Raw genomic sequence first — 24534 nt, forward strand, 5'->3', positions numbered from 1 at the left:
CGAGGTGCTTGGTCATTCAGATAAAGGTTGTGAGTAGGACAAATTCCCACTCCTCGGGCCAGGCCCCACTGCTGCCTTCTCCTCAAGGAGCAGTGGCCCAGGCCAGCCCATCTCCCCACACCTCCGGAGCAGGCCTCCACCCCTACCGCCACCCCCACCCCGCAGCCCTGCAGCGTGATATCACCGCTGGCCCCCTCCTCGAAGGCTACTGCGCCACACCAGAAGGATGGCCTCCACTTGTATTTCATTTTATTGAACTTAGGGAAGGTTTTCTTTTTAACTTAGAGTGACAGGATTTGACAGCAGAAACGAGCCCATTCCTCTGAGCAGAGGGCGCTGACCAGCAGTTAATCACACACGGGAAAGTGACAGTCATCATATTCAGCCCGTGGCTCTGATGCTGTAGAAGCTCTGCCGCCTGGAACACAGACTGCAAATAAATAAAGTGCATGGAGAGCCTGTCAGGCAGCCAGGGCCCAGTGCGGGAGAGGGAAGGGGTGGGGAAGAAGCGCGCTAAGTACTCAAGGCCAAACCGGTCAGGAAAGCAGTGGCAGGAACACGGGGCGAAAGACGTGCATCCCCTCCCCTGCCCCTCCCCTGACCCTTGAGGGCTGCGCAGGGACACCCTGTACCCTGGGGGAGGGGGTGGCACAGGATGGAGCTTTCTGCAGGGGAGGGGCCGCGGGCCAGGGGCCCTGAGGCTCTCCCCACCCCTCTCCCAGCCGGTAAGAGATGTCACAGGCCCCAGGCAGCTCCACCTGAGCCACAAGGCTGCAGCTGGGGAGCCGGTCGCTCGAGGGTGAGACGGGGGTCTTGAAAGGGGCACATCAGTGGATCAGCCCTAAGGAGGCCCCTCGTCCTCTCCTCTCAGACAGCCTCAGGTGGCTGTTGAAGGCTGTCCCCAGACATCTGTAGATGGAGTCAGCAGGCTGGCAGGCTCCCCGAACTGGACCTCGGTGGAAAGGGTTGGGGTATGGGAGGTTCCACCCGGATCAGGGACCCCAGGGCACTAGGCACAAGGAAGGAAGCCATCACACCCTGTGGGGAGCTGCAGGGGACACATGGTGGCTTCGTCTGGCCTCAGTCCCCGGGGTGAGGCAGGCAGAGCTCTTCAATCAGGATCAGGCTTCCAGCTTGGCAGCTGAGGAAAGCAGGAGGTGTGACACTGGGCCACTCTGTCCCTGGGGCTGACCAGATTGCTTTGGTTTTCAGGTCCAGGAATTCAGAGCGTGGGGACCAAGAGCAACCAGTGGCAGAGCAGCTGTGGGACAGGGGTCTTTCCTGGCTCCCCTTGGGGCCATGCCTGGCCATCCTGGTGCACCAGGTAGCAGTACACCTGGGTCCTCCGGGACCAATCCAAGCCCATCCAGAGAAGGTTCTCTGAGTGATCCTGGGCTTGGGGCCCTGAGCCTGGGGACAGAGAGACGGAGTCACACACGGGTCCCAGGCTCATCTTAGGTTTATCCCTTCACCCTCCTGATTCCGTCATGTCCCCAGGAGCCATGCCACCACCCACCCCCACCCTGCCACCCAAACTAAGAGGCTCCTGCCACTCAACTGCTGAGGAGCCCTTGGTCAAGCCTGGGGTGGGGTGCTGGGGAGGCCAGGCCGTGTGGGTAGACGTCAGCTCCGCAAGGGGTTCTAGGACTCTCCTGAGTCCACCTCAGCTCTCGCTGTCTCCCCTGTGACCTCCCATAGCACTCCAAGAAAAGCCAATCCCCCACATTCCCTACCCTGGACCTCTCTCTTTCCCCTTAGGTCCCTCAGAGGGGCCCTGAGTTCCCTCCCACATCCACCCTCTACCATGCCAGGTTTTCCCAAAGTCTGGGGGCAGATCAGATTCAGCCCCACCACTTCTTATCTGTATGACAAGGACAATCTCTCCCTGTCCCAGAACTAGTCTTTCCAATCATCAGGTGGGGAGAACAGAACTCCTTCAAAGTGTTGCTAGGAGATCTAGTGCTGAGATGACAGGGTCGAGTCCTTCCCCATGCAACAACTGGACCACTGGGTACCCCACCCCTCAGTGCCTCTGCCTGAAAGGTCCTTTCTCTCCTCCTGGCCCAGGCCTTTTGCCCAGCTGCTCCCCAGGCGGCTGTGGGGCCAGGGGCACCCCATGGGCAGGGATTGGAGTCTCTTGACAAGGCCAGAGAAGGGGTGGGTCACCACTTACAAACACTGGCTCCTGAAAGACAGAAAGAGATGGAGATTTCACAGTGGCCTCCCCACGAAGAGTGGTGACGGCTTCCCCAAGTGCTGTCTCCTCCCAAGCCCCTCCTCCACCTGCTTTTGCCACGCGAGCCTGAGAACTGCCTGCCGTCTGCTCAAGGAGATCCCCATTTCCCCGGATGCTCTGGGTGCACAGAGGCTGCTGGAGGCGGCACTCAGTAGCATCGGGAGGGCAGAGGTAGAGGCTGGAGGGAGGGTGGCTGTGATGGCGCAAGAGAGAGACTGTGGGGGCAGGGATAGGGCGGGGCGACCTTTCCACTCTAGGTCTCCAAATGTCCAAATGCCCAGCGCCAGAGGATGCCCCTGGGGGTAGGCGAGCAGCAGGCACAGCAGAATCAGGCCCAGAGCAGTCCCCTGGACACCAACACGGGGCAGATGCAATTCTGCCAAGCGCTGGGCGTGAGCTGCCCAGACCCCAGGGGCCTGAGGGATGGGAAGAGGCCTGACCAGGGCTTTGGCCAAGAACACAACCAGCTTTCCTGTCTGGTCCCCCAAGGGGGCAAAGGGTGGCAGCATCTTTTCCTTCTACAGTCTTCCCTGGGGCCTCCCCCAGCTCATTCCCCTCCATTCCCTGGGGTTCAGGTGGCAACGCCAGGCCTCTGGGCAAAGCGGGGCGGGGATGGGCTGACCTCCCAGATGCCCAGGCCGCCGCTGCCCCTCACCCTCGTCTGGGAATGAGGACCAGGGAGTTTGGGGTGCCTGCGGCCCCCTGCCTGGGCAGCTCCGGGGCTAGCTTCCCGGCGTCCCGTCCACAGTTCCCCCTGCCACCAAGATGTCATGGCAAGCGCCGCCGCCAGCCCATGGGTCCTCCATGGAGCCTCGGGCCTCCTACCTTGAAGACTGAGGCCAGTCAAGTCCCTGCTGCAGAATTTTTCCTTGCTGCTTCCCCGCCTCTGGCCAACGTGAGGCAACAGGTCGGCGGCACTTAAATCGTTTTTTTTTTTTTTTCTTTCGAGCTCGACGGAAAGGGCCCGTTTGTGGAGTTTCTGTGCAATCGGTCACCGGCCATGCTGCGGGCGGGGGGGTCGCGGCCAGGGCCGGGCAGGGTGGCCCCGCGGCCGGGTGGCCGGCGTCCTCCTGCGGGGGTCTAGGGCCCCGGGGCCCGGGCCGCCCCGCCCCCTGCCCGCGCCGCGTCCCGGCGGCCGTCGTCCATGCCCGCGCCCCTGCCCGCGGCGGCCCGGCCCGCGGGACCCTCTGGCCGGGGCTGCGGCGGCGCGCGCTCACTCGATCCGCACCTGCAGGCGGACGTTGAGCATCACCGAGGCCACCACGTAGAAGTAAGGGAAGTTCATGCGCAGCCGCCAGGCCAGGTCGAAGAAGGTGATCAGAGTGCGCGTGAGCCCCTTGCAGAAGGCGCCATACGAGCCGCGGGCCGCCGCCGAGCGCGACAGCCGCACCGCCAGGCCCGACAGGGCCGCCGCGGCCGCCGCCGCCGACAGAGCCGCCGACGCCGCCATGGGCCCGGGCCGGCGCGGGCCCGCCGACCCAGGGGAGCCCGAGCTGCCGGGCAGGGGGACGCGAGGCTTGAAGCGCCCCGGCCCGCCTTCGGTCACCCGTTCCCTGGCCGGGCCGGGGATGCAGCCTCAGCTGCTGTCGCCTCCGCCTCCGCCACCGCCCCTCTCCAGCAGCCTATGGGGAGCTCCGCCCACGGAGAACTCCGCCCCTCGCCGGCTGCCAGGGCAGCCGCCGCCAGCGGAACCCCGCCCCTGGCTTGGCCACGCCCCCTCCCGGGCGCCACAGAGCGACGGCCCGCGGGACCGCCCCGCCAGCAAGCCCCGCCTTCTCCTGGGCTCCCAAGGGCAGAGCCCGAGGGCGGGAAGAGATTGGAAGGTGACGTTCCCCAGGGATCGCTTCTGGGGCGTGTCCTTGAGCGCGGCGGACGGCCAGAGGGTCTAGAAAGCTATACTGATGACGTGCCGAAAGCCCAATGGGCACTTGAAGGGATGAGCACTGGGTGTTATGCTCTATGTTGGCAAATCGAACTCCAATAAAAAAAATACAAATAAATAAATAAATAAATAAATAAATAAATAAATAAATAAATGGAAAGCCCACTGGGAAGGCTCCGCCTGTTTAATTTATCCCTTCTTCTGCACTGTTTACACAGAAAACCCAGCCAGGCAACCCATTGTACCATTAATTTGCATTTCTCTGCTAACTCAGCACTGTAGAGGTTCACCAAACCCACAGACGCATTTTTTTCTTTTTGGTATATTTGCTGGTTATGTGTATTTCTTTTTTTTAAGATTTTATTTATTTTTCTTTTTTTTTAAAGATTTTATTTGTTTATTCATGATAGTCACACAGAGAGACAGAGAGGCAGAGACACAGGCAGAGGGAGAAGCAGGCTCCATGCAGGGAGCCCGACGTGGGATTCGATCCCAGGTCTCCAGGATCACGCCCCAGGCCAAAGGCAGGCGCCCAACCGCTGTGCCACCCAGGGATCCCAAGATTTTATTTAATGTTCATGAGAGATACAGAGAGGCAGAGATGTAGACAGAGGGAGAAGCAGGCTCCCCACTTGAAGCCCTAGGTGGGACTTGATCCCAGGACCCTGGGACCACGCCCCAAGCCAAAGGCAGATACTCAACCACTGAGCCACCCAGGTGTCCTTATTTTTTTTAATTTTAAAAAGATTTTATTTGAAACAGAGAGAGAGCAAGCATAACTGGGTGGAGGGGCCGAGGAAGAAGCCTATTCCCCGCTGAGCAGGAAGCCCAACATGGGGCTCATTCCTGGGATCCTGGGATCACAATCTGAGCTGAAGGCACATGTTTAACCAACTGAGATACCCAGGCACCCCAAAAGATTGCCTTCTGAAGTTTCTGGGGGGATCAGAAGGGTCTGCTGGACTTGATCAAAATAGCTCAATAAATCCACTGGCAACTCTACCAGCCTGCCCACACACCATCTGATTATGTGTATTTCTTTATTAAATTTCCCCATTGTCCTTCCTTTAGCTGTGAGGGAGAAAAATTTCCCTCTATACTCTTAGAGCCTATTTGTACACATCTCTTAGGTCTATGAAATAAATCAACAATATGCAAATTAACTGCAGAAAAGGTATGCACATTTATTAATTTTTAATATTACCTGCACGGGGACATCACAGGAAAATAAATGTAAACACCCAGAGAGGCAGTGAGATTTGAGAGCTTATATACCATCTTAATAGAGGAAGGGGAACGAAGATGTAGGCAATTTAGGGAAGTCTAAATGATTTTTGGGAAACATGAGTGAGTTCTTAGTAGAATAAATGGAAGATGTGATAGTTTGTGACAGAGTTTGCATGTGGTGTGGACTTCTCATCCATTTACCTTTTGTCAGAATCAATTTCCCGGGGATCCCTGGGTGGCTCAGCTGTTTAGCGCCTGCCTTTGGCCCAGGGCACCATCCTGGAGTCCCAGGATCGAGTCCCACGTCGGGCTTCCGGCATGGAGCCTGCTTCTCCCTCCTTCTGTGTCTCTGCCTCTCTCTCTCTCTCTCTCTCTATGTCTATCATGAATAAATAAATAAATAATCTTTAAAAAATAAAAAAAAGAATCAATTTCCCTGGTTGATGAAATTTCTAAGGAGGGATTTTCACAATCGAGTTCCTCTTGGAGGATCTTTCTTTAGGCCCATAAGGGGATATTAATCTTAAAAATAAAATGGTCAGTTATTCACCAGCCAAAATGTTTATTTGGGAATCAGAGTGAATTACAACTAAAGACAAGCAAGCAAGAACATAATGATAAGCAAATCAGTAGAACAAAAGAGAGGAAGCCTCTTTTTTTAAAAAAAAGATCTTATTTATTTATTTGAGAGAGAGAGTGAGTGAGAGAGCACATCAGCAGAGGCAGAGGGAGGTGAGGGAGAAGAGGAAGAAGCAGACTCCACTACAAAGCAGGGAGCCCCAGGCAGGGTTGGATCCCAGAGCCCAGGAATCATGACCTGAGCAGAAGGCAGTTGCCCAACTGACTGAGCCACCCAGGTGCCCCAGAAAAGCTCTTTTATAAAGGAAAGGAGGAGGCTGGGGTAGCTATTAGAAAGGACAAGTCCATTAGAGTAAACTGGGAGTTCCAAGTATACTAACTTTTCATTGACTTGAGTTATGACTGTCTCTCATTGGCTGGGCTGTTGGGGGAGAGTGAAGGGAAAACAGCTTTTGTTTTTCCTGCCGGGGTAGTAGTAACAAAAGTAGTGTCTATCTGCATGATAAGTCTCTTCTTGTTGAAGTCTGCAATTTATAAGGAGTGGTAGGACCTAAGAGCCCCCCCTTCTGGTCTCCCAACTCCACTTTAAATGAGGTTTCCTTTTATTAATTTTTACAGGGATTTCAGCGAAAGCCTCTCCCTGCATTGGCTGTTTTTCAAGTGCTTTTTGAGCTCAAATAATATACCAAAGTAGTGTATTTTGGCGTGGCATGTCCTGAACTCCTTCAAACCACACAGTGATTTCTAAGCACCCCTCTTAACCCATTATTGGTCCTGGTTACTCTATGGGATCTTCTCAGGTTTTCATTAGCCCTCGTTCATGACAGTTCTTGCTGATGTGCTTCGAAGCACTTTTGTGGTTTCATCTAATCTTTATTCTAAGCCAAATCCAACTCAAGCTTGATCATTTTTTAAGACCATTTAATAAATTGTAGAAATGTTCATGCTTGATTATACACATAACTTTTATTTTTATTTATTTTTAATTTTTTAAAATGTTATTTATTTATTTGAGAGAGAGAAAGAGAATGAGCAGAGGAAGGATGACTCAGGGCTCAATCCCTGGAGCTACTTAATGGGATTGAGCCTCTAGCCATCATGAGATCATGACCTGAGCCAAAGGCAGATGCTTAATTGACTGAGCCACCCAGGCACCCCAGCTTATACACATAACCTTTAAAAAGCTATCTTCAAGAAGTAGATTCACAATCATCCTGCCCCAGTTTTAACAAGGAGAGCTGGTCTGAGTATTTAGATTCTCAAAATGCCTGTTCCCCACAAGACTTGAGCATCCCTGTAGCCTCTCTATAACTGTTTAAGGAACTCAACAAAGTCATATATACTGATCTGGCAATTCCTTCCTACTCAGTCAAGGAAAAAAAGGCAAACCTGAAGCATCAAAGAAACTGAAGGTGGTGGTAAGGAGGAAGACTAATCAGTGGTTCACTTCAGTACCCAAACACAAATTCTATGTGAATACATCCTTCAGAAATGATGAGGAAATAATTCAGAAATGAAGAAAAATTAAGAGAAATTTTCATCATTAGACATACCCTTACCTTACAACCCAGCAATTGCACTGCTGGGGATTTACAACAAAGATACAGATGCAGTGAAACGTTGGGACAGCTGCACCCTGATGTTTCTAGCAGCAATGTCCACAGTAGCCAAACTGTGGAAGGAGCCTCGGTGTCCATCGAAAGATGAATGGATAAAGAAGATGTGGTTTATGTATACAATGGAATATTACTCAGCCATTAGAAATGACAAATACCCACCATTTGCTTCGACGTGGATGGAACTGGAGGGTATTATGCTGAGTGAAATAAGTCATTTGGAAAAGGACAAACATTATATGGTCTCATGCATTTGGGGAATATAAAAATTAGTGAAAGGGAATAAAGGAAAGGAGAGAAAATGAGTGAAAATATCAGTGAGGGTGACAAACAGGAGAGACACCTAACTCTGGGAAATGAACAAGGGGTCGTGGAAGGGGAGGTGGGCGGGGGTGGGGTGGGGTGACTGGGTGATGGGCGCTGAGGGGGGCACTTGGGATGAGCACTGGGTGTTATGATATATGTTGGCTAATTGAACTCCAATTAAAAAAAGAAAAAAAAATACCTGCACCTTAAAAAAAAAATCCTGGGTCTCTAACATCATGCCCCAGGCAGAAGGCGGAGCTAAACCCATAAGCCACTGGGGCATCTTGATCAAAAGAGGGATATGTGAAAATTATTGAAGGCAACCGTATTTAATATGGAGCAGGGAGCTCTAAAAGGAGAGCTCTCACACACCACCACTCTTAAACAGCCTTTGCAGCCCCCAACAGGAAGGAAGATTTCCTCCTGGCTCAGCAACAGCCCAGCCAATGAGAAACTGCCACAACCCAGACAATGAGAGGCCATCACAACCTTGATTCTCACTCTCCTCCAATAACTTTCCTTGAAAACCACCCATGGCAACTTCCTGTCTGCTAGGACAAAAAGAAAGCTTTTCGTTGTACTCTGTATTTGCTTACAGTTCGCCATAGTTCACGTGTCCTGAATTGCAGTTGGTCTCCTATTTCCAAATAAACTCATTTTGCTATTAAAATATTTAATATTCTTTTTTTTCCATTTAATATTTTAAATGTGATGTCTGCGTGCTACCCAGAAGAAAAGAATAGGGACGCAATCCGAACTCTGCTTCGTGCCACATCTCCTCGCCCTCCTCATCTAATCATCCTCATTTCCAGATCGTACTTCAGTGTGGCTCTCGGCACCATAGTGAGTGCTTTGGCACCGTTGGCTCCCTTCCAAGAGCAAGACACAGGCTACATTTTGAGACCCTTGTAGACGTGCAAGTTAGGCCTTTTCCACAGGATCTGTGGTTTCATTTAACACTGAACAGAAAGCCGTTGCTTAGAGCTGACCACCAAGTCTCCCTGAGGAGTGAGTGTAGGGGTGAGGAGGTGGGGCTGGTGGTGGTTGTGTGGCCGTGGAGGGCACTCAGAGGCAAAGGAAGAGAAAATAATTCACTCCGTGAGGGGTAGAGGCTGCACGCCTGGGGGCATGCTTCCAACCTGGGGACAAGTTGCTGTGCCACCTTCAAACAGGCATCAGGCCCTCCCTTAGAAGCCCACAGAGACCACAGAGTAGAGCCCACCTCTACTCTAAGAGGTGCAAAACGAGGTCTCACTGGAAGTGATTTCTGGTGGGTCACCGCATTTCCGCCCTTGCCTTGGTGGGAGGAGCCCATGAAGTCCCGCCCATCAGCTCTCAGCCTCTGAGTGGCTGGCACTAAGCGCACTGGGTCCTCATTGGCTGGATGATGGGCTGGGGCATGTTAAGGCCCTTCGCGTGGTAGCCTGAGCCAAAGCTCATGAAGGCACCTGACTAGACGTCCCGCGGTGCGGAGGAACCAGCGTGTGGTCTGAGGGGCTGCTGGGGTCAGAGTGCGGCTGGGTGGCAGAGACGTGGACAGAAGCAGGCTTGGTGCTGTGTTTGGGGGCCGCAGGCTGCCCTAGCAACGGGACCATGCTTCGGCTGATTTCCAGGGCTCTTGCCGTCTTCCGGAGGAAGATAGACTCGTCAGAGGCAGAGAGGGAGCAGCATATGAGGCTCTTGGAATTGGAAGGTATTTAATTTGTCTTCTCCCTCCCACGGGCCAGCACCTAGTTCAGAACTTCCGGGGCTCAGAAGGGCGCCACATAGCCATGCCAGCGCCTCCTTGTGGGGAGAGGGGTCCCTGAGTCCCTGAGCATGCCCGGAACCATCCTGCCCAAAGTGACGGTGGTGTAAACAGGGAAGGCCCCTGGGGAACTATGCACCACCCTTGCATTACCTCCCGGCCCCATGCCTTTGAAACTTACATTGTGTGTATGGTATGTACAACAGATTCCTTTTCATATTTCCAGTAGTAGTGGATCTCTCTGATTTGAGGGTGCATTTGATCTCGTTTCCCAAACATGCGTATATTTGAATCCAAGTGGTCAAGTCGCTGGTAGGAGGCTGGGGGCCACGGGTTAACTTGCTCACCTTTGTATCCTGACACAGTCCAGGGTCTGGCACTGAGGGGGAGACTCAGGAGGCCCGGGACAGGCATCAGGGTGTCGGTGAGTCCCCATGAAAACTGAGAGGGTGTGCTGAGGTGGATGGTGGTCCTGTTCTGAAGTGTTCCTCTCATGAGCCGAGCATTTGTCTGGACTAAGCCCTGGGCTCAAGGCTGGAAGACCCCCACAGGGAGCGGGGAGTATTGTCACGTTCACTTTACAGCCGGGTCAGGGAGACACAACCAGGGGAGAGCCGGCACCCGGCTGGTGTTACCCAGACCCGGAGGCCAAGCAGCCATTCCCTGCTGGGTGTGCCCCGGTCCCGCCTCTGGGGGGCCTCCTTCCCCAGAATGAGTGCAGGGCGGGCTCTGGGCCCGATTCTGGAAAGGGTCATCTCTGGTGGATGCAGTCCTCCCAGCAGGGCCCCAGCCTTCCTGGTGCCTGACTGGGCCTGCAGCTCCTCTGCCGGAGGAGTGTGAGCCCTGCAGAGTTGGCGGATTCTCGGCCCAGTGGGCCAAGGAGGGCTGCTGCCGAGCTTGAGCGGGAAGCGCTGCCGCTGCATCCCTTAGCCGGTAGCCATATTTTTGCCAATGGGACGATGCAGAAGAGTTTCTGATTTATTTTCATGAGCCTAGGTGGCAGTTGTCACCCTTGTACCTTCCATTTCCATATGTTTTGTGATTTCACTTGACAAATTTGACCCATTTTTTAAATAGTTTAGAAGAGGCTCCTATGGGGCTCTGTTGGGTTAAGCGTCTGCCTTTGGTTCGGGTCTTGGGTCCAGGGATTGAGCACCACCTCGGGCTCCCTACTGGAGGGGGGAGTCTGCTTCTCCCTCTCCCTCTGCTCCACCCACCCCCTCTCTTGGGTGCTCTCTCTCAAATAAATAAAATCTTTATTTTTTAATTTTCTAAGCCCTCCTCAAATAAAATCCTTTAAAAAAAAGTTTTCAGGGGATGCCTGGGTGGCTCAGTGGTTGAGCATCTGCCTTTGGCCCAGGGCGTGATCCTGGAGACCCGGGATCAAGTCCCACATCGGGCTCCCTGCGTGGAGCCTGCTTCTCCCTCTGCCTGTGTCTCTGCCTCTCTGTGTGTCTCTCATGAATAAATAAATAAAATCTTTAAAAAAAAAGTTTTCAGGATCTTCTTGGCTTCTGAAATCAAATTGTAAGCAATGTTTCTCCCAGCCTCACTTTGGCATGGCACCTAAGGCGTTGTGGTTCATAGTGGGCCCTGTGGGCTTATTCTCTAGGTTCAGATATCAAATTATGGCTTATTAGCTGTGTTTGTTCATGAAATAAATAAATAAGTAAACCTGAGTGTTTTGGATCCACATTTGGGCTAGATTTAAACCCCCAGATCTCTTTGTGTGCTTTGTTCGGTGAGATGTTTCAATAATCTCCAGGTGCTGCTGCTGCCGCTTTTGTTGATGATAAAATTCTATAACAATAATGGCTGTTTAAAGACTCTCTAGATGCAGAAACCATGACAACTAATGTGTAAGCTCTAACCTGTGGGAGGCATTCAATTTTAAGCAGTTGACATGTATGTGTCAGTTAATAACTGTAACAACCCTTTCTCCCCTGCTTTATTGAGACATAATTTGCATATAAGGTATGCATGACAACTTGTTACCTATATATTGTGAAATGATTGCACAATAAGATTCATTAACACATCCACACCTTATATAGTTACCCTGTGTGTGTGTGTGTGTGTGTGTGTGTGTGTGGAGAGCTTATAAGATCTACTCTCCTAGGCAGACATTAGTAATGCCCTGGTTTTCCAGATGGAAACAGATTCAGGGAGGTTAAGAAATGTGCCCAGGGTTACAGAGATGGTAAAGGGAGGAGCTGTGTTCACAGCTAGGCAGTCTGGTTCCAGACTCAGCACCTACTACAAGTCCCACTACCAAGGGCACTTGGCCACTGGGCCTCGCAGAGAAATGGTGGGATCAGCCTTTCAGCATGAGCACTCTGCTTCCCAAACAATCCCTATGCTCCTCAGTCATTATCATCTGTGTCTCAGAGCAAGCCCAATTTGTTTCTAGACTTAGATCATCGTCTCCCATTTCTTCCCACGGTAGGGCTTATTTCTTGTGTGTAATTTGCTTTGGAGGTGAGTTAATGAAACATTTTTTTGACCTATCTTTTAGGTGACACCAGGTTAAAAACTGTACAAGGAGTAGTGACACAGTTCTGTAGTGATTATGGCCTGATTGATGAGTTGATCTACTTCACCAGTGATGTTATAACTGGCAACGTGTTCCTGAAAGTTGGACAAGAAGTCACCGCCATTGTGGAAGAAGATAAAGCATATGGATTGAAAGCGATCAAAGTAAGATTACTATGAGTTTGAGGATCGGCTCTATTTCCCCGGGGGGGCTTTCAGCCTTGCTCCTGATTTGTTCAGCCTCTCTGACGTGACCTGGTATGGTGGATTTGAAGTCCAATCCACTGCATTGTGTGAGACACTTGTTCTTTTTTTTTTTAAAGATTTTATTTATTTATTTATGAGAGACACAGAGAGAGAGGCAGAACATAGGCAGAAGGAAAAGCAGGCTCCATGCAGGGAGCTCAATGAAGGACTTGATCCCGGACCTGGGAATCAAGCCCTGAGCCAAAGGCAGATGCTCAACCGCTGAGCCACCCAGGCATCCCGGAACACTTGTTCTTATCTTTGTAGTGGTTTCTGTTTATAAAAGTCTAAATTATATATCTATTCTTCAGCATTTAAAACTATGGTAAACATTAATAATTATTAGAGTCTATATTATTCTGCAATGTCCTTTTTTCTTTTTTTAAAAAAAGATTTTATTTATTTATTCATGAGAGACACAGAGAGAGGCAGATTCATAGGCAGAGGGAGAAGCAGGCTCCCCATGAGGAGCCCCATGTGGGACTTGATCCTGGACCTGGGATCAGGCGCTGAGCTGAAGGCAGACATTCAACCACTGAGCCACAAGGGGGTCCCTGCAATGTCCTTTTCTCAACCAAGTAAAGGATTTTTTATTTTGTTGTAATGTAATTGCTGGGTGAACAGAAATGCATTTTAACCACTTTTTTAAAGTTTTTTTTTTAAGATTTTATTTATTTATTCATGAGAGACACTGAGAGAAAGAGGCAGAGACAGAGGCAGAGGGAGAAGCAGCCTCCATGCAGGGAGCCTGATGTGGGACTTGATCCTGGGACCGACGGATCACGCCCTGAGCCAAAGGCAGACTCAACCGCTGAGCCACCCAGGCATCCTTAACCACCTTTTATTTTTTTAAGAGACATTTATTCATGAGAGACAGAGAGGCACAGAAACAGGCAGAAGGAGAAGCAGGCTCCATGCAAGGAGCCCGATGTGAGACTCGATCCCGGGTCTCCAAGGTCAGGCCCTGGGCCGAAGGCGGCACTAAACCACTGAGCCACTGGGGCTGCCCCTTAACCACTTTTTAAATGCAGCTTTGGGCACCTGGGTGGCTCAGTGGTTGAGTATTTGCTTTGGCTCAGATTGTGATCTCAGGAACCTGGGATGAGTCGAGAAACAGGTTCCCCACAGGGAGCCTGCTTCTACCTCTGCCTATGTCTCTGCCTCTCTGTGTGTGTGTCTCTCATGAATAAATAAATACAAACTTTAAAAAAATAAATAAAAGCAGCTTTATTGAGATACAATGGATGTACCATAAGATTCTCCATTTTTTTAAGTAGGCTCCATTCCCAGCTAGAGCCCAACACAGAGCTTTAACTCACAACCTTGAGATCAAGCCCTGAGCCGAGACCAAGAGTTGGATGCTTAACCGACTGAGTGCCCCAAAAGCCCCAAGATTCTCCACATTTAAAGCCATAGTTTGATGACATTTTTAGTAAATTTCACATAGTCATGCAACCATCACCTCAGTGTATTTACCATTTCAATAGATACTGTCCAATTATGCTTCAGCTGTATTGTACCAGTTGGCACTGTCAACAGCAGGCTCTGGAAACTACCTGTTTGCCAATATTAAGAAGAATGGAAAGATTCCAATCTTTGAAATCTTTGCCAATCTTAAAAAAAGGCAGTCTCATAATTTTATTTTGCATTTCTTTAAGTGTTGGGGAGAGTACAGCAATGTTTCTCTTCTTACAGCTATTTGTACAGTAGGAACATTAGAGCTGTTTGTATGTTACGGAAATGAGAGGTTTGTTAGGAAATTTCTCATATGAACATTTTGCGAATGTTTCCTCCCAAGCTGTCTTTCACTTTGTGCCATTTAATTTCTGTATACCAGAATGCATCCATCTTGTCTAGGTGAGATGACTTGCCATTTTCTGAGATACAGAAGATGGGGGGGAGTACAGTTTTTTCAGGGAAGTTCAGGATACATTAAATTTTGTCTATGTTAAGCTAAGATTGAGATACCAATGGGACACCATGTCTGTAACTTGGTGTATTCAGTTCAGCAACAGGAAACAAGAAGAGAGTGTTAACAGAGGAGGTTGAGATGGAGCCTCTCCAGGAAAGAGTGGTCACACAGAAGCCAGGCAAAGTTTTACAACTGGATCAGATGCTAAGAGGTTGAGTGATAGGAGCAGAGAAAATTGACTGTGGGATTTGGCAACCTGGAGGATGCTGGTGATTTTAAGAGCTTTAGAGCTTTAAGAGCTTTAGAGGCATTTGGGATACAAGGCCTGATTGGAGAGCAGTGAGGAGCAAATGGGAGATAGGGAAATGAGTATAGATTATTTTATTTTTTTATTTATTTGAGAGCGAAAGAGTAAGAGCAGGGGGAAGAGCAGAGGGAGAAGCAGGCACCCTAATGAGCATGTAGCCCGATGTGGGACTCTGTCCCAGGACCCCGGGATCATGACCTGAGCCAAAGACAGACAACTAACTGAGTCACCCAGGCGCCTTAGATGATTCCTTAAATATGTTTTACTGGTGGGGCACCTAGGTGGCTCAGAGACCATCTGGATTTTTTTTAATCTTTTAAAAAATTTTTTAAAAAACTAAAAAAAAATAAAGATTTTATTTATTTATTCATGAGAGACCCAGAGAGAGAGAGAGGCAGAGACATAGGCAGAGGGAGAAGCAGGCTCCATGCAGGGAACCCGATGCAGGACTTCATCCTGGGACCCTGGGATCATGCCCTTACCCAAAGGCAGATGCTCAACTGCTGAGGCACCCAGGTGTCCCATAAATAAAATCTTTTAAAAAATAAACTATGGACTTGAGGTCAATATACTGTACCAATATTGGTTCAACCAATCAAACAAATGCAAGGTGCTAATAATAGGGCAAACTAAGGACAGAGAAGTGGAACGTGTGGGAAATTTCGGCTCAAGGTTCCTAAACTGCTCTAAAACATAAATAAAATATATAAGGCTCAGTCATTATTTTATCATCGTCTCACGTCTACAATGTGGTCAGGTGAAATGTATTCACCAATGTTTGTTGTAGTTGTTTAAGCCATTTCTTGAACGACAATGTTTTAAGCATGTTTCTGCTTTTTAAACCTGTGTTATGTTTGCTATAATGGTTTCGTTATCTCACAGGTGGATGCTCTCTGTGATAGTTGCCATGGCAATGGACCTGCAGACTCCTATGCTAGAATCTCATTTGGCTCTATTACCTCTCTAATGGAAGGTGCTAACTACGTTGATCACACAACTTACTTCTCTCTAGATGTCATTTGTAAAGGTATAGTTTACTTTTTAAAAGATTTTATTTATTTATTTATTTATTTATTTATTTATTTATTTATTTAAAGATTTTATTTATTTATTCATGAGAGACACACAGAGAGAGAGAGAGGCAGAGACACAGGCAGAAGGAGAAGCAGGATCCATGCAGGGAGCCTGACATGGGACTTGATTCTGGGTCTCCAGGATCATGCCCTGGGCTAAAGGTAACGCTAAAGTGCTGAGCCACCAGAGGTGCCCAGTTTACTTTTTTTAATTTAAAGCTAGATTTTGCCTGTTTTTTAAATTTTATAGATTGGCTTTGCTGATGGTTACAGGCATCATTTCTAGGGTCGAATTTGGAACATGCTATTTAGCAAGAGGATTTTCGGATTAGAACTACTTCTCTAAGTGTCCTTGTCTCCAATAAGAGGCTCTTTGATACTTGAGGTGGACCTTTGCAGTTGAAAATAATGCACCGCAGTACATCATGTTCTTAAACACTCATGCTATCTTTTGTTGACGTTTTATTTATTGGATGCAACTGCTAGTATTTGTGTAATTTTTCTATTTGTACAGGCACTGAATTTCTAATCTAACAGAAAAACATTATGGGTATACAGGGATATTCTTTTTTATTTTAATTTTTCAAAGACTTATTTTTTTTATTTTTATTTATTTATGATAGTCACAGAGAGAGAGAGAGAGAGGCGCAGAGACACAAGCAGAGGGAGAAGCAGGCTCCATGCACCGGGAGCCCGATGTGGGACTCGATCCCGAGTCTCCAGGATCGTGCCCTGGGCCAAAGGCAGGCGCCAAACCGCTGCGCCACCCAGGGATCCCTCAAAGACTTATTAATTTGAGAGAGAGAGAGAGCAAGTCTTGAAGAATGGGAGACAGAGAGAGAGTCCTGAAGCAGACTCCCCACTTAGTGCAGAGGCCCATGGGAGGCTCTTACTCAGGACCCTGAGTTCATAACATGAGCAGAAACCAAGAGTTGGATGCCCAACCAACAGATCCACCCAGGCGCCACACAGATATACTCTTTAAAAAAATATATCTCAAAGGGCGCCTGGCGGCTCAGTGGTTGAGCATCTACCTTGGGCTCAGGTCTTGATCCCGGGGTCCTGGGATGGTGTCCTGCATCAGGCTCTCCACGGGGAGCTTGCTTCTCCCTCGGCCTGTGTCTCTCATGAATAAACGAATAAAATCTTTTAAAAACTAATGAAAATAGGGATCCCTGGGTAGCGCAGCAGTTTGGCGCCTGCCTTTGGCCCAGGGCACAATCCTGGAGACCCGAGATCGAATCCCACGTCGGACTCCCAGTGCGTGGAACCTGCTTCTCCCTCTGCCTGTGTCTCTGCCTCTCTCTCTCTCTGTGTGTGTGACTATCATAAATAAATAAATAAATATTTTAAAAAGTTTTAAAAAAATAATGAAAATAATATTTCAAATGCCTTGGAGAGATAGCCTTGTACCTTTCTGTTGGTTTGCAAACTGCCCCCACTACATAGAACCGAGGAGAGACAAAAAAATGAGGCAGGCCACTCTTGATTGGTAAGTGGCCAGTGTAGTAATCAAGGAGACTTACACATGGGTCTTGTCTGGGGGGACCTGAAATGAATTGATCTCCACACCCACCTGCCAGAATCTTAAAAGTTTACATAGATGCCTTAATTGGGCTCAGTCACGTACACTGTCCAGATGGTCTCAGCCACACCTTACTCTCTAAAGCCTTAGGCCTCCAACTGTTGGAGTGATGGGTGGAACACACATTCCCAGGACAGGGGTGGGGTGAGGAGCCTCAAGCTGGACCCCAGGGTCCAGCTCATAGGTCCACTGGTAATCACACCCTCTTGATGGCCTCCTCCAGCACTTTCTGTGTGTGTGTGTGTGTGTGTGTGTGTGTGTGTACACTGTTGTTGAATTCTATTTGTAATTATCAGGTCTAACATTTAGTTGTTTTATGCCTAAAGCAATATGTTGTTATTTTGTTTATGCTATTTGAGTTTAGCTCAGTTCACAATAGAGTGCTAGGTATTGGCAAGACAAGATAAATAAGACTTTATTTATTTATTTATTTATATTTAAAGATTTTATTTATTTATTCATGATAGTCACACAGAGAGAGAGAGAGGCAGAGACATAGGTAGAGGGAGAAGCAGGCTCCATTCAGGGAGCCCGATGTGGGATTCAATCCCGGGTCTCCAGGATTGCACCCTGGGCCAAAGGCAGGCGCCAAACCGCTGCGCCACCCAGGGATCCCTAAATAAGACTTTATTAAACCCTCCCTGTAAAGAGCTCATCGTCTAATTGGGAAAGACAGACATGTGGAGACATTAAAAGAATATAGTGAAAACAACTCTACTGAGCAGACAAGTTAGAATGACTATCTGCTATGGGGAGACTTGGGAAGGCTGCCTGTGTGAGATGCTTTCCCAGCTGGACAACTTCTGCTGGGCTGGCTTTGGAAAGATGACTAGAAGTAAAAATTCTGTACTTGTTTATGCCCTATCAGCTGCTATGTAGCTTGAATATAAAAAGGGGGAACTTAGTTCAGCCACACCAGGCAGCTTTCCATTTAATTTTTCTGGGATTTAAAAGCCAGGACTTGACCTTATTTGATAACCATGGAAGTCCCCAAGGATGATTATCTGGTGGCATCTGGGATTTTAAGACATGTTTAGTTAGAAATACCCAATTCTAGGAGAAAAAGCCCCTGTGATTGCTAAGCTCCAAAGTCAATTTCCTGGTCCCTATAACCATGCCAGTGGGAAGTCACCACCAATAGTAGCCCTTGCTAGAATTCTTCTCAAGATGGGAAACACTTGAGCATGTTTGTAATGCCAAAGGGAGTGATGGAAAAAACAAAAACAAAAACAAAAACAAAGGGAGTGATGGAAGGTGTAAGGGAGAGCCAGAAGGATGGATGGAACCAGGGTCCTGAGGCATAAAGAGGCCGGGACCCAAAGCACAGGTGAAGGGATTTACTGCTGCAAAATAAATTGAGTGATTCAAAGAGAGTGGATTAAAAATACTTGACCCCAGGATGCCTGGGTGGCGGATGAGTGGCTGCCTTCTGCTCAGGGCGTGATCCCGGAGTTCCAGGATCAAGTTCCACATTGGGCTCCCTGCGAGGAGCCTGCTTCTCCCTCTGCCTGTGTCTCTGCCTCTCTCTAGTGAATAAATAAAATCTTAAAAAAATTTTTTAAAATAAAAATACTTGAACCCTAATCAGTCATACTTAGCATTGTCAAAATAGCTGCTGTTAATCTATTATGACACCTAATGAAAATGGCAAAAGACAATTCCAATTTAAAACATAATGACAGGGGATCCCTGGGTGGCGCAGCGGTTTGGCGCCTGGCTTTGGCCCAGGGCGCGGTCCTGGATATCCGGGATCGAATCCCACGTCGGGCTCCCGGTGCATGGAGCCTGCTTCTCCCTCTGCCTGTGTCTCTGCCTCTTTCTCTCTCACTGTGTGCCTATCATAAATAAATAAAAATTAAAAAAAAACCACTAATAAAACATAATGACAACATTGAGCATAACACCCAGTGCTCATCCCGCCAAGTGCCCCACTCAGTGACCATCACCCAAAATGTTGGCAAATTGAACTCCAATAAAAAAATTTTTTTGGGATCCCTGGGTGGCGCAGCGGTTTGGCGCCTGCCTTTGGCCCAGGGCACGATCCTGGAGACCCGGGATCGAATCCCACATCAGGCTCCCGGTGCATGGAGCCTGCTTCTCCCTCTGCCTATGTCTCTGCCTCTCTCTCTCTCTCTCTGTGACTATCATAAATAATTAAAAATTTAAAAAAATTTTTTAAATAAAAAATAATAAAACATAATGAGAGGTAGTTTAAGCATTTTACTGTTGATTTCAGCTCAGGTCGTGATCTCAGGGTCATGAGATTAAGCCCTTGTCAGGCTAAGCGCTCAGGGAGGAGTCTTCTTGAGATTCTTTCTCTCTCTCTCTGCCCCCCCACTCTCACACGACCCTCTTCTCTCTCCTCCCTCCCTTGCTCTCTCTCTCTCTCAAATAAATAAATAAATCTTTTTTAAAAAAGCCAAAAACATAATGGGAATTGGGGCACCTGAATGGCTCAGTTTGTTAAGCGTTCCACTCATGATTTCAGCTCAGGTCATGGGTCCTGAGATTAAGCCCCACCACCGGCTCCACCTTCCTTGGAGAATCTGCTTGAGATTCTCTTCCTCTGCCCCTCCCCCAGTCTCTCTCTGTCTCTCAAATAAATAAATATATTTAAAAAAATAATGACCTGTGATGCCCAGCTGATACTTCTCCCCAACAGCCTTTGTTAAACCAGTGGGAATCAAAGCCTAGAGGATTACAAACATCCTTTCTGGCAGGAAGACTTACAGGTTACCTGTTTTTAAAAGGTTCAAAGGTACTTTTGATGTAATAGACATTATTTTAGGGTATTAGAACATCAAAGTCACTGTGAAACTGAACATTACCAAGACTAAGACATAATTCTTTTTTTAATATTTTTTTAATTGGAGTTCGATTTGCCAACATATAGTATAATACCCAGTGCTCATCCCATAAGTTTCCCCTCAGTGCCCATCTCTCAGTCACCCCATCCCCCCCGTCCACCTCCACTTCCACTACCCCTTGTTCATTTCCCAGAGTTAGGAGCTAAGACCTAATTCCAACTGGATTTCTCTCTGTGGCTGTTTTAGTGTTTGTTGTTGTTTTTAATTTAAATTTAATTAACATAGAGTGCATTATTAGTTTGAGGGGTAGAATTTAAGGATTCATCAGTGGCATAGAACACCCAGTGCTCATTCTCTCACATGGCCTCCTTCATGCCCATCCTCCAGTGACTCCATCCCCTCAACCCCCTCCCCTCCAGCCACCTTCAGCTTGTTCCCTAGAGTAAGTTAAGTCTCTTACAGTTTGTCTGCTGTTTTAGGTTTTGAGCCTTACCAGGGGGACCGAGTAGAAGTTGAGTTTTGCACCCCATTGGATGCGCTGAGCCGAAAGGCCCTCTCGGTGAAGCCTCTGAGACATAAGCATGTGCATGAGGTAGCTCCTTTGTGGGTAGCTCTTGTTACTCGGTTCTACTTTTCCCTCTAGTGATCCTTGCTGATTCTCGGGATTTCATGGGGTGTATTGGCAAAACCATTCTTGGCCAAAGAGTCTATTTCCTTACTAAACAAGACAAGCTCCACAGTGGGCATAACCCCAGAATAATATACAATATGCATATATTTAAGGTCAAAATTAGGTAGTTTACTTGAGAGGTATTTAAATGCCCTGAATAGAAAGCAAATTGTGTTGAGAGAATTGTGGGGGAGGAAGGAATGGCCTAGTGGGGAGAACGAGAGCATGCAGTGAATGCTGGGTGTGACTTGGGTCCTATGGACTAGAAATGAGTGCAAGAGTCAGTCTGCACAAAGGCACAGAGGGTGCTTGGGATGGGACCCAGGAAGTGGGGAGATGGCCTTCTCTTGGCCACCACCATTCTTTTCTCATTCTACCGCTTTTCCCTTCCTCAACCATCACTAGAGAGGTTAATGGACATCATGTAGTGTATTTAGAATAGAGTTTCTAATCTAGAGCAGGACCAGCTCTGTAGGGGTTCTGACTTAGCTGTTGTGAGGAAGGGGCCACCATGGGTAGTTTCACAGGGTGCTCCTGGGATTTCTGACATGGCAGCTAGGTTGGGAAAGGAGTGACCTTCAGACTAAGCCAGAGCAAGGTGGTACAGGCTTTAGGACAGCAGACGATGCTTTTACATAAACATTTCTATTACCTGTAATTACAGGTCTGCATTACCAGCCTTCATGGAAGAAATGGGGTGATAGATGATAGCATCTTTTTCACCTTGGAATCTCTGAAGCTACCTGATGGATACACACCTCAAATATCTGACATTGTTAATGCTGTTGTGGTGGAGAGCATTCAGTCCTGCTACATTTGGAGAGCCATTTCTATGTCTCTAGTGAAAAGGCAGTAATAAGAAAACAGCAGTTTTATTCCTTGTGCAGCTTCTCTTCTCTCATCAGTAAAGGGCCTGCTTTAAATGTGTTCTGTGAAAAATAGCTTGTAAACCTCAACAATTAATTCAAGCACAACGTTTTGAGTTTCATGTGGGTTTGCTAAATGGGAGGGTACCTTTCTGGAGAGAGGCTAGCATTTTTCCTTGTTGATTAAAGACATTTTCATTTTAATCTTTTTAATAATCTTAGGTTTGTGATTTTCTTTTTTTATTGGATCTGTTTTTTAAAGATTTTATTTATGTATTTGTTTTAAAAGATTTTATTTATTTCTTCATGAGAGAGACAAAGACAGAGGCGGAGGGAGAAGCAGGCTCCTCATAGGGAGCCTGATGTGGGACTTGATGCCTGGACCCTATTTTCACACCCTGAGCCAAAGGCAGATGCTCAACCTCTGAGCCACACAGATGTCCCAACATTTTTTTTTTAAGATTTCTTTTATTTATTCAAGAGAGACACAGAGGGAGAGGCAGAGACACAGGCAGAGAGAGAAGCAGGCTCCATGCAGGGGGCCTGATGTGGGACTCGATTCTGGGACTCCAGGATCATGCCCTGAGCTGAAGGCAGATGCTCAACTGCTGAGCCACCCAGGCATCCTCCGACAGTTTTTTAATTAAGATTTTATTTTTGGGATGCCTCGGTGGCTCAGCATTGAGTGTCTGCCTTCGGTTCAGAGCGTGATCCAGGATCTGGGACAGAGCCTGCTTCTCCCTCTGCCTGTGTCTCTGCCTCTCTCTCTCTCTCTCTCTCTCTCTCTCTCTCTCTGTGTGTGTGTGTCTCTCATGAATAAATATTTAAAATCTATTTTTAAAAGATTTTATTTTTAAGTAATCTCTACAGCCAACATGGGGGATCAAACTCACAACCCTGAGATCAAGAGTCACAAGGTCCACCAGCTGAGCCACCCAGATGCCCCTCATTTGTTAATTTTTTAAAGCAATCATGTTACATGTTCAGCCAATGCTGGTGAGAAAGATGAAAAGGCACAGTTCTTGTTCTTACCTGGCTCACTTCTCCGAAGCTCTCATCAGCCCATTCCTGGGATCTGAGGGGAAGCTGAAGCAGGAACGCCTCCAACATTTAACTGTCCAGAGAAGGTCCACTCTACCCTAAGACAGTGAGGACACTCAAGAACTCTGTATGTTCCTGGCAAGTCCTCCCACCTTTGCCTTACATGTCAGTACTCTCTGCCTCACCACAGTCTATCTTGAGACCTTCACTTCAGTCACAAAAAGCCTGGGAATCCTGGGATCTCACCAGCCCCTGGACCATCATCCTCATGAGACTCTATATATTCCCTTTTTTTCTTTTATTTTCTTTTCAAGATTTTATTTATGTATTCAACGGAGAGAGAGAGCACAAGCAGTGGGAACAGGGGGAGTAGGAGAGGGTGAAGCAGGCTCCCCACTGAGCAGAGAGCTCTATGTAGGGCTTGGTCCCTGGACCCTGGGATCATGACCTGAGCCAAAAGCAGACACTTAACCAACTGAACCACTCAGGCACCCCAGGAGTTGAGATGTTTAGAAAATGGATTTAGAAAAGAGGCTATGGGAGCATCTGGGTGGCTCAATCAGTTAAGTGTTTGCCCTTGGTTCAGGTCATGACCCCAGAGTCCTGGGATCCATCTGCACATTGGCTTCTCTGCTCATTCGGAAGCCTGTTTCACCATCTCCTGTTCCCCCGTTGGTGCTCTCTCTCTCCTCTCTCTTTCTCTGTCTTTCTCTCTCTCTCTATCCCCCATCTCTCTGTGTTAAATAAATAAAAAATATACACTTTTTAAGGATTTTATTTATTCATGAAAGACACAGAGAGAGGCAGAGACATAGGCAGAGGGAGAAGCAGGCTCCATGCAGGAAGCCCAATGTGGGACTCCATCCCAGGACTCCAGGATCATGCCCTGAACTGAAGGCAGAGGCTCAACCGCTGAGCCACTCAGGCATCCTTAAATGGAATATTTTAAAAACACACATCTCAAATCCTGTGACCCCTCCCCTATGTTCTTTTCTACTCTGTTCATAGAAAGACTGAGAAAGTTCTTAATTCCAAAGATGTTTATTATGGAAAACGTGAAAGAAAAGCCCTTGAAATACAGGTAAGAGTTTCATGGTCAAACATGGAGGCAGGGATCCCTGGGTGGCGCAGCGGTTTGGCGCCTGCCTTTGGCCCAGGGCGCGATCCTGGAGACCCGGGATCGAATCCCACATCAGGCTCCCGGTGCATGGAGCCTGCTTCTCCCTCTACCTGTGTCTCTGCCCCTCTCTCTGACTATCATAAATAAAAAAAAAACATGGAGGCAAAGCTGATTCCACAATGGGAATATAGTGACTGTATTGGGGGAGTGAATGCATGCATCAAAGTGTATGCTTGGGGGATCCCTGGGTGGCGCAGCGGTTTAGCGCCTGCCTTTGGCCCAGGGCGTGATTCTGGAGACCCGGGACCGAATCCCACGTCGGGCTCCCAGTGCATGGAGCCTGCTTCTCCCTCTCCCTCTGCCTGTGTCTCTGCCTCTCTCTCTTTCTCTCTGTGTGTGTGACTATCATAAATAAAAAAAAAATTAAAAAAAAAGTGTATGCTTGTATTTTAACATCAAGGATGGACTCAAATAACACGTTTAATATTTAAATATGAAAGTTAATTGACATGTGGATTATTACACTCACCTCAGAAATTGTATTAATGAAAAGATGTGAGGAAAGCAACATAAAGAAGCCTACAAATCCCAGCACAAGAGCATTTATAAGCATTCACGGAAAGCAGAAGATCTCACTGCAGCTTGCATGTGTCTCTTTGGTGGTCACACAATACAGCCTGCAAATGCTGTGTATGTGGGGAGAATGCATCTTGTCATGACTCCTTCAAATCAAGTGTATCAACAAAGTAAGGATATGCTTACATACTTAATGCAAGTTGCAA

The 24534-nt window shown here is 48.0% G+C and overlaps 2 protein-coding genes across 7 annotated transcripts; one reads left to right on the forward strand and one right to left on the reverse strand.

Annotated features, from left to right (window-relative positions):
* Window positions 1-227: 227 nt before the first annotated feature.
* SMIM10L2B (small integral membrane protein 10 like 2B) lies at window positions 228-3934 on the reverse strand. 6 transcript variants are annotated; one of them, XM_049107523.1, is made up of 3 exons: window positions 3062-3934; window positions 2174-2185; window positions 228-1410 (listed from the first exon to the last, which is right to left on the reverse strand). In XM_049107523.1, exon 1 carries the CDS (start codon window positions 3684-3686, stop codon window positions 3450-3452), a length of 237 nt encoding a protein of 78 aa, XP_048963480.1. In that variant the 5' UTR covers window positions 3687-3934; the 3' UTR covers window positions 228-1410; window positions 2174-2185; window positions 3062-3449. The 6 variants fall into 6 exon arrangements, with proteins under 6 accessions (XP_048963480.1, XP_048963483.1, XP_048963482.1 ...); XM_049107526.1 differs by having other exon boundaries at window positions 228-418; window positions 759-2185; XM_049107525.1 differs by having other exon boundaries at window positions 228-430; window positions 759-2185.
* Window positions 3935-9237: 5303 nt separating this feature from the next.
* On the forward strand, window positions 9238-21652 carry CT55 (cancer/testis antigen 55). Its single transcript, XM_025431458.2, has 5 exons — window positions 9238-9539; window positions 12109-12290; window positions 15473-15617; window positions 20535-20647; window positions 21390-21652. The coding sequence occupies exons 1-5, from the start codon at window positions 9440-9442 to the stop codon at window positions 21579-21581; spliced, it is 732 nt and encodes a 243-aa protein (XP_025287243.1). The 5' UTR covers window positions 9238-9439; the 3' UTR covers window positions 21582-21652.
* The last annotated feature ends 2882 nt before the right edge of the window (window positions 21653-24534 follow it).

Source organism: Canis lupus, chromosome X (genome assembly GCF_003254725.2).
Source record: "Canis lupus dingo isolate Sandy chromosome X, ASM325472v2, whole genome shotgun sequence".
Classification (NCBI taxonomy): domain Eukaryota; kingdom Metazoa; phylum Chordata; class Mammalia; order Carnivora; family Canidae; genus Canis; species Canis lupus.